This window comes from Callithrix jacchus, chromosome 13 (genome assembly GCF_049354715.1).
Source record: "Callithrix jacchus isolate 240 chromosome 13, calJac240_pri, whole genome shotgun sequence".
Taxonomy (NCBI): Eukaryota; Metazoa; Chordata; class Mammalia; order Primates; family Cebidae; genus Callithrix; species Callithrix jacchus.
Genome location: NC_133514.1, coordinates 102,281,447 through 102,293,840, shown reverse-complemented (window position 1 = coordinate 102,293,840; position 12,394 = coordinate 102,281,447). Strand labels below are relative to the sequence as shown.

Here is a 12,394-nt window from a genome sequence, read left to right as displayed (position 1 = left end):
GCTTAATTTCTCTGGATCCACACATTTTCATATGTAAAATGTTAAAATGGGGGCTAGAAATAAGAGAACAGAACAGGTAATCATCAAAGTTCCTCTTCTAAATCTTCAGTATATGATCCCCTGAGATAACAGGAAACTAAGTGTGGGGGGGGGTAGTTTTAAGTGATGTTGTTTCCAAAAATATCATAGTGTGGGAAACAATGGAAATTCCCAAGGAGGAGACTTCTTGTTAATTGCTGAATGGTCTTCAGAGAGCTGTGGTCCCTATTCTTACCTGAAAAGAAGGCTTTCAGACACAGTTTTACCACTGGGAAACAACAGCTCCCAATTGCCCTTCATTTCTTCATGTAATGAGATGAAATGTTTGCTTCCGTATGCCCATCTGAGAGGGCTCAGTTAAACCCAAAAGAGGCCCATCTCTTGGCTGTTTTATGGTATTTCAGCCATGATTATCTGATGGGGTTATTATCCACTACACTATCCTAATATCAACATTTGCTTCAGTCTAGTCTGAAAATACTAGAGAATATCCAGATTGTCATAGTAAGAGGTAAACTGTTATACAGGAAACGTCTTGATCATTGGTGTCAAGGTCATATATTTATGAAAGTGGCAAAGGATATTCATTGTTAGTTGCCTGCTTGTAAAAATGGGGTTTTGGTAGGCACCTCTAAGAACATTTTTCTGATATACCTTCTGGGTTGCTTCAAGTAGGTAATATTTCATAAATTAGGAAGATCTGGTAGTGAGAGATGAAGCAGCGTAGTGTATTTTCTCTCTGGATGCAGTGTCAGTATTAGAAAAACCTTAGCTACTGATATTTTTGCAACCATTGCAACTTGGTGATGATATGCAATATATAGTCCAATTCAGGGGAGAATTCACAGCATCAAAGACCTAGGATGAAAAATATATTTTAGATGCTTAAAAATATGTTGTTCACAAACCACTGAGTGATTTGAAACTCAGAACAGGGAAAATTTTCTAAACTTTATGAGATAGCCTTGGAAAGTTGAATGAAATACTTAATTATTTTGTTAGCAAATCTGTAAGCATCTTAAATGGCTTAATTAATTACAGATTATCCATTAGACCTTTCTCAACTCCACACCACTCTGAACTATATTATTATTGTTATCCTTGACTCTCAAATTTTCTTGCTTTAATGTATCTGCTGGTTTTCTCATGGCCGCTGGAGAATTACTGGTGCACGTTAATACACACACCATGTTGGGTGGTAGCACACGTGGTGGGTAGTTGGCATTCCTGAGTAAAACATTTAGGTTCAGGTCCTGGCTGTACTTGAAACCAGCTGTGCAATCTTGAACAAGTTACATAACCTCTCTGTATTTCCGTTTCCTTATCTGTAAAGTAGGGAAAATAATAGTGTCTACTGGCCAGGTGTGGTGGCTCAAGCCTGTAATCACAGCATTTTTGGAGGCTAAGGCAGGAACACTGCTTGAGCCCAGGAGATAAAGACCAGCGTGGGCCACATGGCGAAAACCCTTCTCTACAAAAAATACAAAACTTAGCTGGATGTGATGGCATGCACCTGTAGTCCCAGCTTTGCAGGAAGCTGAGGTGGGAGGATGCTTGAGCCCAAGAGGTTGAGGCTGCAGTGAGTGGTGATCATGCCGCTGCACTCCAGCCTGGGCAACAGAGCCAGACTCTGTCTCTATAATAATAATAATAGCATCTACATTATAGGATTATTGTTAAGAACTAAATTGGGTAATTCATGTAAAATAATATTCAAAAGTATGGCATCTACCTGCTGACATATATTTAGTACTCAGTAGATAGTAGTTCTCATATGTGTTCTTAACTCTTGACAATTGAATTTGTTGAACTCCAGCGTGTGTATTGTGTGTGTGTGTGTGTTTAGTGATTCGATGAGTTGTGTTTTGCTCTGGCTAAAACTAAAGGTAAGTTGCCTTTCTCGTACATGCATCAGCTAGTGGGAGGGGAGGTTCTCGAGTGTGGTATGGCACAGGGGGAGTTATTCCAGGATTAAAAGAATCTGCTGTGGGGACAGTCTACATGCAGCCAATCAAACTGGGTTGATACACTTTATGAATTGATATCTTGTAGGCCTTTCCACAGACGTTTTCACCCAAATGTAAAGCATTGCTGAGAGGTGGAATGACTAGAGGCTGTGGCCGAATGTCCTTCATTCACTGGTATTCCTCTCCTTCTGTCCAGTGCAGAAGGATATTCGTATCTCCTCAATGTTGCAGGTGAGACAGTTCATCCAGAATACTTCCAGAAACTGGACCTTCTCCATATATCCACGATCAGGGAGTCGCTTTATACTACAACTTCCTCTCTTTTGGAAATGTGTGTCTCCAAACCATTGCAGGTTTTATGGGGCTTTAGTTGTGTCTAGGGTTGGCCGCAGGTGGGTAATGGAAGGAGAGAGTTTTCTTTGATCCATCTAATGAATTAATGAATTAACCTTAGGTGGGGTTCAGAAGCCAGGCTCCTTACTGTTGCTGAAGCAGGGCTGATTATGAGCCAGCCTAACTGCTGGAAAAATGGAGCTTCGTGCTAGAAGAATTAGGGACATGGCCCAGTCCATTCATCTTCCCTAATCGAGTTCTTGGGAAATACACATGTAGATTAGCTCCTAACAATGACCCCCGGCTGATTGCTTGGAGTACCCTCCTCGGTGCCCACAATGGTACTGACTAGCTCTTTATGTCCTGCACAAAGGAAGCCCCAACTCCCCGTTGTCCTTCTCTGCCCTGCTCCCCGCCGCCCCCGCCATCACTGCAACTCCAGCCCTCACCAGTGGCTGTTGAAGTCATTTCTGCTTTTCTCCCTAGACTCTGAAATGAACAGTAAATAAAAGCTAACCTCACCTGGACTTATTAGGAGGAGCTGGGCAGTTTCAGAGGAATTAACTTTGGAAAACAAGGCCATAAACCCCTTAGCAGCGTGTGGGCAGGAGCTTAAGAAAACGCTGCCAATCTTTGTTTAGCGGTGATTATTGAGATCAAGTTAATATTGGGGAAGTTTGCATAAAAAGCATTCTCGGTCAGAGGGGAAACAACAAATACCAATTAATTATCCCCATGGCTGCTCTCTGCTCACCACCACCTCAGCACATCAGCCTCCTGGTCTATGTAACTGGCAGTCCGACCTTGTGGGTGCCACCAGGCCATTTGTGGGGCCTGGAAAGGCAGAGGAGGGGCAGAGGAGGAGGCAAACCCTGGTCTGTCAGGGGACTCTCCAGAGGGTTTAATTTGCCCTGGATGCCAATGCCCAAAAGCCACTCTCTATAGAACCTGACTTTATTTCTTCTGGGAGCTAAACTGCTTCTACCTCCACCTCTTTGTTGTAGGATTCAGTCTCAGGGAAGGATTAAAGACAGACTGCAAGCTAAGATGGGCCTTGATTATTTTCAAAAAGATCACACTCTACAATAATAATTACAAACAAGCTGCAGGCAGAAAACACTGGACAAGGAGTCAGTGGCCAGAGTTCTAATTGACCCCTTCACTTAAAAGCTGTATCACTTTGAGCTTCAGTTTCCTCTTCTGTAAAATGGGGACCAGTATATCTGTCCTGCTCACCTAATAGGGTTGTAAAGATCAGATGACATGAAGAATGTGAGAGGATTCTGAAAATTACAAAGCAACATGTCGAGAGGATTGCGTGAGCCCAAGGGTTCCAGGCTACAGTGAGCCACCATCGCACCACTGCACCCCAGCCTGGGCAACAGAGAGGGACCTGTCTCTAAAATAAACAAATAATAAATAAATAAATAAATATGATATGTGAACACTGTAAAGTGCTATTAACTTACATTAGCTTTTTTCTTTTCTTTTCTTTTGAGACAGAGTCTCGCTCTGTTGCCAGGCGCCAGGCTGGAGTGCGGTGGCACGATCTCGGCTCACTTCAACCTCTGCCTCCTGGGTTCAAGCAATTCCCCTGCCTCAGTCTCCCAAGTAGCTGGGACTACAAGCGCGTGCCACCATGCCCAGCTAATTTTTGTGTTTTTTAGTAGATACAGGGTTTCACCATGTTGGCCAGGATGGTCTCAATCTCCTGACCTCATAATCCACCCGCCTCGGCCTCCCAAAGTGCTGGGATTACAGCTGTGAGCCACTGTGCCTGGCCAGCTTTTTTCTTAAAATTGAAAATAATTTCTGACTTGAAGTAGTTCAGTTTTTATTTCCTATGGTCACATGCTTACCTTTATTTCAGTTTGCCTTTATATAGTTTTATTCAAAATAGATATGCCCATCACGGGGAGTTAACCATTGAACCATCTTTAAGGAACTGCTTTGTCCTCCGCAAATATCCTCCCAACACCAATTTAAAGGTGGGGAATCTGAGGATATATGTTTTCCCTCTTTTATCCCTTTTTCTTGTCCTTCAGCCTGGATGTTAAAACTCCCCCAGACCAGCGGCCCTGGCCTTTCCCGGTTTGTTTGATGCCCACGACGTGGCCCTCGATGGTGTCCTGCCCTCCGAAGGGACGCAGCAAATTCTTGCCTGAACGCAAGCGGGATGAAGAAAACGCCCCTGCGGTGGAGATCAGAGCGCCTAATGAAAAGGAGATTTTAGGGATGGTGTCCTCTAGGTCCTTGGGCTTTTATAGGAAAGCATTTTAATTCACGGTTCAGGCCACCAGTTCAGGGAAGGCCAAGGGCCCTCCTAGAGTCTCGCCTCAGATTTGAGGTGTGCGATGTTCACAGCGCCATTGTCCATCCGCGCTGCGGGAGGTCAAACACACTCACCCTCGCAAAGCATCTTTCCAAGTGGCCGATCAGTCGCTGTGGGCCACGGAAGCCTCCACGGGGTCCAAAGGAGAAAGAACTGCAAGCCGATTACTCCTGAATCCTCGGGGAGGCGCGAGGCCTCCTCCCCGGGAAAAGGTCCTTCCCCAGCCAGCTCGGGGCAAAAGGTCCTTCCCCAGCCAGCTCGGGGCCCTCTCCTGGTCCTGGAGAAGTGTTGGAGGGAGGCGGGAGTTCCCGCAGAACAGGGGCGAGGTGGGGAACTCCAGGTGGGTCTCCTTCGGGGCCTGAGCCCGTCTGCACACCCGACGCGGGGCTCCCAGCCTCCTGCTGGACAAGCGGGCGCTAGAGGTCACTAGACCAGTGGGCACAAATGGCCCTGAGGTAGGCGCTGAAGGGAGGGAGGAAGAGAGGCTGGGGCGCTTAAGTCCGAGGGGACTGGGGGGAGTTAAAACAGATATAGACGGACAAACTAAACGCGAGGCCTGGGACTTCGTACCAGCGACCCCAGAACTGAGTGGGAAGAGAAAAGGGAGCAAGCGGGGGGAAATTCAAACTCGGACGAGTGCGGAGCTGGGAAGCCTTCGGCTGGACCTCGGTGCTTCCAGAGGGCACCAGGCCAGCGTGGCGGCCCCGCGGAGGTGAGCCAGAGGGGGCGAGGGGCGAGTCTGACGTTGGGGAGGAGTTGCGTCCAGGAAGGGAGGTGACCCCCAGTGTGTAGTCTGAGGTGAGAGGGTAAGCCCGAGGCAGGGGGCGTCAAACGCAAGGGGAGAGATGAGCCCCAAGGGCGTCGGCCCCACTGAGGCAGGACTAGGGGTGGCCGCGATCGGGTTCCCGGGCCTTTCAAGCATCCAGCCGCCGATCCCCGGAGTGTGTTTGTAAAGCTTAAAGCGGATCAAGAAGTAGGAGGGGAATGTTCCTAGTGCCCGCCCGGGAGTGGCCGCGCGAAGACCCTGAGGCTGGGCAGGACAAGGACCCGCCCCTCGGCGGAGGGAGGGGCTGAGAGAAGGGGCTGGGTCCGGGGCAAGAGGGGAGGAGCCGGGGGCCAGTTGGCTCCCTGCCTTTAGCGCCGGGAGCCCCGGCTACTCCGAGCCCGAACTTCCGACTTCTGGGACTAAGGCAGCAGCGGGTTGAGCGCTCGGCCACCCCCAGCGTGCTGCCCGGGCGGGCTTCGCCCGCTGAGCTTGACCTAGGGTCGGGAGCCGTCGGGTTGCACCGCAGCACTCGGGAAGAGCCGACTTCGAGCCTCTCATCTCCGTCTCCAAAGCGCCCCCCCCCCCCCGCCTCCCCACGCTCCCCATGCACCTGCCGGGCTGCGCGCCTGCTATGGCCGACGGGAGCTTCTCGCTCGCCGGCCACCTGCTCCGCAGCCCGGGCGGGAGCACATCGCGATTGCACAGCATCGAGGCCATCCTGGGGTTTACCAAGGACGACGGGATCCTCGGCACCTTCCCCGCGGAGGGGGGCGCCCGGGGTTCGAAGGAGCGGGATAGGAGGCTGGGCGCGCGGTCCGCCTGCCCCAAGGCGCCCGAAGGATGCGCCGAACCCTCCACGCCGCCAGCCCCGGCGTCTGTCCCAGAGTACGAAGGTGAGTGCTCACCCTTGGCTGTGCGAGGCCCTTCAGGCGCCCGAGCTTAGGAGTCTGCCCGACGAGAGCGACCCTTCCTTAACTTTTATTAAGGCACATGGGCGCGGGGTTGGGGGCTCTGTCTATGGCGGGAGCTTCCAGTTTGCATTCAGAGAAAGCTTAGGACCCATCGCCGCCCTCAACCCGGACCTCCCCGGGCCATCTCGGAGCCCGGAGCCGGACTGGCCAGTGCCCACGGCAAGGCGTGGTCGGCCCCGGCCCAAGGGTGCTCCGGGGAATGTCTCTGACCCTCCCGGGCCTCGTCGCCCCAGCCCCTCGCCCTTACTGCTCCAAGGAGCCCGGGGAGGCACGGCCAAGCCCAGGGCTGCCCGTCGGGCCAGCCACCGGCGAAGCAAAACTGTCAGAGGAGGAACAGCCCAAGAAAAAGCATCGGCGGAACCGCACGACTTTCACCACCTACCAGCTGCATGAGCTGGAGCGCGCGTTCGAGAAGTCCCACTACCCGGACGTGTACAGCCGCGAGGAGCTGGCCGGCAAGGTCAACCTACCCGAAGTCCGGGTCCAGGTAAAGCGCCCAGGTTGAGGAACTGGGATCCGGGAGGGCCCAAGGCCCAAACTGCAGCTAGTGTTTCTCGGAGTTCAAGGGCGTCCACGCATGTATTACTGTCCTTCCTCGGCTTGGCACGCCCAGAGTCCCAAGGGAGAGGCACAGATCTTCGATGTTCGCTGTGCACTACCCCTAAGGCAGTCTGTTCCAGTTTGTAGTACGGGTTCCCCTTTGGGGGTTTTCCTCTTCTAAACTAAAAAGGGAAGACGGGAATGACTTTTAAGATGAAGAGGCCGACAGTTCATTAGACATAGAAAGGGGTTGGGGGCTGCTGAGTGGAAAGAGAATTCAGGTAGCTGCTCCAGGGTGACAGTATGGGGGCCCCAAATGCCACCCTCGTCACTAGCCGCGCATACCGTGTTGAAAAGGAAAACCCTGTTTCCTTGCGAAGGGCCTGGCACCTCGAAGTTGAAACTTGGGGTGGATTTGTTTAAGAAACTGACTTTTCCTTTTCTGGTGCATATCCAACCAAGCTTCTCGCTGCAAAGGCCTTTTCTTTTTATTATAAAGGGGTTTTCGCTTTAATTAAAGCTGAATTATCTTTAATCCCTGATCATTAAAATATTTGAAAGCCTTAAATATTTGCTAGTCATCTGTGAAAAATCTGGGAGGATTTCCAAATTGGGAGAGTTTACAGAGGGCCGAAAGAGAGACATTGGGAACAAATTTCACTGCATCTGAAAGGCAGTGGAACTGAGATGGGATTTTCGTGTGTGTCTAATAAATTAGATTTCCAGGAAATGAGAATACTCAAGTGTTCAAAGCTTTTATCCACGTCTTAAAAGAAAAAGAGGACAAGCTGCTGCTTTTTTTTTTCTGCTTAGTTTAAGAGGTGAAAATAATGAGTAAAAGTCATGGCTTAAAAAATATAATTCCCTAATGTGACTTGGGATTAACCAGCAAGGACAGTTCAATGTCTCCTAATTTGGGGCAGTAAAGCTGCAATGATTTCATTGAAGGGGTGGAAATTTTAGCACCTACTTTCAAGAAAGGAAGGATGGAGAGGGAACGAATACAAGAGAAAGAGGAGAGGCAAAGCCTTCCAGTAACCTACAGAATCCAAGCAAAGCAGATTCAAGCTCCCTGGGCACATGAGCCCACCTGCATTCTCCCTCGTTGCTTGTTCACGGGTGTTGGCTTCTCTACGTTGTGTGATTCTTGAGAACAGTATCTGTGACTTCTTTGTGACCACAGGCCAGCACAGCACCCAGCATATGGCCATTCTTAACACATGACTATGATGTAATCAGATGGTAGAGATACTAGGCAGGACCTCCCGCACGCACAGAGGGCAACAGTAGAGCATTGCAATAGCCCACCTCAATCCTTCTGTCTAGAATCGGGTACACTGGATCTGAAGGCTAGAGCTGATGTGGTCGGGAATGGAATAAGACAAGCAGGGAAACCCAGGAGGTGGTGGGAAAGGAGCCCTCACCCAAGTCAGTGTTTCTTTTCTCTACTGCTGGCAAATATCTAATACTTAAGGGAGACTCCAGCCCTTAGCTATGCAGATGAATCTTTTAGGGGAGGGCACAGGGTACTTACACTTCTGTTGTTTCTCTTTTTCTCCCTAATTGCAGGCTCTCACACACTTGCCCTGCAGTGCTTAGGTGCTGGATTGCTGTTTTTTCAGCTCTCCTAGGGGGTCTTCTGCCCTTATTGACTGAAAACTGCTTTCTCCCTTCTGAGGTTGTGGCAATCCCCCCATTTCCCTTCATAAATCTAACACTAAAGCCACCAGTTTGGCTGAAGTTCTTTTGTGTTCTTTACTAAGCGGGTTCTCTCTGTCTTGCCTGTGAAGGTGGAACTGGCAGTAAAACTATAATTACACAGTTTCTAGTGCTTTAATCAAATCAGTGACGAACTTTCATCGGAAGAAACCAGATGTTCCTCTTGGCAAGGACTTTCCATATATAAAGAAGCAAAAAACCTTGTCATTGAGCTAAGGTCTTAGGGTAATGGCAAAATTAACTTTCTAATGTAAAATAGATATAATAGACTTGAAGGATTATACTCTTTGAAAGTAATAAGAAACAGCAGAAATAGTAGGCAGATATCAATTAAATAAAAATAAAAATATTAAAGCAGCAATTCAAATATTCTTGGGGCAAAATAAACCCATTTGCTCCTATCTAGTTATCATAACCAGTAATCCGTGAAAAGAGCTGAATTTCAACACCCATTCTTGCCAGTTACTACTGTACTTAACAATATTTATACCTGTGTTTAGAGACAAAGGGTAGATAAAGCACAGAAAGTCTGAGACCAAAATACAGCAATTGAGAGCTGTACCATGCAGAGAAGAAGCAAGCCACAACTGTTAGGAGGGGCTGCCAGCCGACAGGTCACAGAAAATTGGTGAGATCTCGTTTCAAAGTTCCACGACCCGATTGTAGAGTTAAATTCACTTTTCCCCCCCGAGTTTCTGCTTCGTACTAGGAGTTGGAAACAAATACAACCACAGCCATGGGTGAGATAAACAGAGAAAAGGGTGGGACGCCACTGAGGACTAGGATGGGACAAAGAGACTCAGAAGAAGCGAAAATGGAGAGAAGAGGCAGAGAGAGAGAGAGAGAGAGAGAGAGAGAAGGGATGCAAAAGAAAAGAGAATGCGTGTGGGAGGAGTCGGAGGGGGTAGAAGGAAGGAAGATCCAGGCCCCGCTCGCTCGGCAGGTGCGTGACAGTTGCACCCCTAGTTTTATTTGAGGGGGAGAGAGTGGAGCCGGCGGGCTGCATGGGCTCAGGGTCGGGGACGCCGCTGCAGCCTCCACTGCCGCCCGACGACCCCTGCACTCTCTCCTGCAGGTGTGGTTCCAGAACCGACGGGCTAAGTGGCGGAGGCAGGAGAAGCTGGAAGTGTCCTCCATGAAGCTGCAGGACTCGCCGCTCCTCTCCTTCAGCCGCTCCCCGCCCTCGGCCACGCTGTCGCCCCTCGGGGCGGGTCCGGGCAGCGGAGGCGGGCCGGCGGGGGGCGCGCTGCCGCTGGAGTCCTGGCTTGGGCCGCCGCTGCCGGGCGGGGGCGCCACCGCGCTACAGAGCCTGCCGGGCTTCGGGCCGCCGGCGCAGAGCCTGCCCGCCAGCTACACGCCGCCGCCGCCGCCCTTTCTCAACTCCCCGCCGCTGGGCTCCGGCCTGCAGCCTCTAGCGCCGCCGCCGCCCTCCTACCCATGCGGGCCCGGCTTCGGGGACAAGTTCCCGCTGGACGAAGCGGACCCGCGCAACAGCAGCATCGCCGCGCTGCGTCTGAAAGCCAAGGAGCACATCCAGGCTATCGGGAAGCCGTGGCAGGCCCTGTAGGGGCACTGGGGACCGTCTAGGGAGCCGACCCCGGGCCGAGCGCACCGTACCCTCATCTTCTCTCCCAGGGACCCCCCCCCCCCGACTCGGCCACTCTTTACCCGTCGCCTGCCAGCCAGCAACCCGCCAGGCATAGTTCAGGGCCGGGGACCTGCTCCCGACGCACGCGGAGAAGGTTGACTTTCAGGCCATAGGAGAAGCCCTCTGGCCGCCTCCACACACTTCGCGGACCTCAGCCCTGGAGGGCTAGAGGCTGCCGGGTCCCGCCGGCCACGCCGCTCCCATCCCCACGGGTGCTGGAGCCTCCAGGCCCAACAGGCTTAAGCTCCTGAACTTGGCATTCCCAGGAGGCTTGGACACCCCCAGATAACCATAACAGGAAAGAAGGGGAGGTGGAAAAATAGTTTGAGGAACTTTCGTATAAGTAGTTTCCAAGTCTTTGAGAGGAGAATTAAAGACCTGCTTGTTTTGTTTCGAATCTGTTTAAGCACGCTCAGGACTTGGGGTGAGGAGTGAATATGGGGGTACGGGAGGAGGGTGCGCTGATGGGCAGGGTGGGTCAGGGAAAGCGGAGGACTGCGATGAAGCTCAGAGTTCCCTTGTGAAAATTCTGGGGACACTTCGCTGCCGCAGAGAATCGTTCCCATTCGGAAGGCTTCAGCGACCTGGACGAGAGGCGCCCTTCCCTGGAGCCGGAGAGCGCACGTGGGTCCGGAGTGTATGGAACTAAGGTTCAGCCGCTGGCGCGTTCCCAGTTACCACGCTAGTCCCGTAGTCCAGGGGCGGCTGATACTTCGAAGTCTGACTTTAATAGAAAGCGTCAGGACCACCATCCCTAGGGTGAGAGCCCCTGGCGTCCCCGCTCCCCTAAGAGCTCCTCTCAGTTCACCTTGCAGATAGATCTCCGGTTCGGTGCCAGTTTCTGACACCCAGGGTTGATGATTAGCGGTACAAGAACTGAGGCAAAGAGATGCTTTGCCTTTTCGGAGCGGCGAGACTCTGTTACCTCCCCAACTCGCCGCACACCCGCCAACCCAGAGCTCGCTAAAAGGTGAGGCTGTTTAGGTGCCGCTCTAGGAGAGTGTCCTGGACCGCCCTGCTCCACCGCCCCGAGGGCTAATTCATACGGGCTTGCCCTGGACAGTTATCTGCAATTCTTTGGCTCCGACTCTAGGGCGGGGAAGGAATCCCGAAATCTCAGCCCGCTTCACAAGCTCCTGAGACTCGGGGGAGTCAGGGACTCCCTCCTGAGCGTCCTCGGAGGACGCTGGAGCTGGAGCTGGAGCTGCACCACCTCCAGCAGGTTGCCCGCCAACAGGTCCTCGGCCCCCGGTCCACCCCACAACCCCCGTCCCTAAGCGTGCCTTCGGGATGATGCCGCCAGAGCCTTAATTAGCATCAACTGGCTACTGTCTGTTGGTCCTAAGCAAATTAGTGAAGCTCCCAGTCCCCTTTCCTCGTCTAAATGAGCCCTATCTCTCTGGAAGGTGGAAAAGATGAAATAAGATCGCCTATAAAGGCTTTATGTAAACTATCAAGACCCTGGCATGACGCAATATGCATTGTAATCACGGTTCCCCTTTACCCGAAATATTCCCTGGCTGTTCTCCCATTCCTGAAACCGACTTGGGAAAAGGATGACCACTCCAGGGCTAGGAGTAGGGAACTCTCATCATCCAGTCCTTTCTTTGCAGGTCCTAAGAGGCTATTGTGTAACCAGGGCTGTGTACTCCTAGACCTCCAACTGGTGCCTTTCACGCAGGAGGCTGATCAGTAAAAATTGACTGAATAAATTCTTTCCCCCAAGTGGTAATATCTGCACTTTACCTCACAAGGATGTCTTTCTGGGGGAGATGGATGGAATAGCCCATGTGCTACCACCTCTCAGCAAGAAAAAACCCACCAGAATGAATGTGTGGTTGGCCTATCATTTGTTTCATCCTTTCATTCCCTAGGGTTGATTTATTTACAGAACTTCCAACTTCATAGGCTCCAAGTGAATAGCACAGTTGCTCTGTCCTCCTTCTTACTGCAGTCTTGGGCACCCGTGACCTTGAGCATCCCATCATCAGCCTCTTCACTTCCCTTAGATCATTGCCAAGATAATTCATTTTGTCTCCTCTGTGCTGTTTTTCAATTATGAGTTTTTCTGCTACTTCC

The 12,394-nt window shown here is 51.3% G+C and overlaps 1 protein-coding gene across 1 annotated transcript; it reads left to right on the top strand.

The window, feature by feature from the left end:
- The first annotated feature begins 5,831 nt into the window (after positions 1-5,831).
- On the top strand, positions 5,832-12,027 carry RAX (retina and anterior neural fold homeobox). The gene is made up of 3 exons (XM_002757287.6): positions 5,832-6,330; positions 6,642-6,895; positions 9,743-12,027. The coding sequence occupies exons 1-3, from the start codon at positions 6,042-6,044 to the stop codon at positions 10,232-10,234; spliced, it is 1,035 nt and encodes a 344-aa protein (XP_002757333.1). The 5' UTR covers positions 5,832-6,041; the 3' UTR covers positions 10,235-12,027.
- Positions 12,028-12,394: the final 367 nt, after the last annotated feature.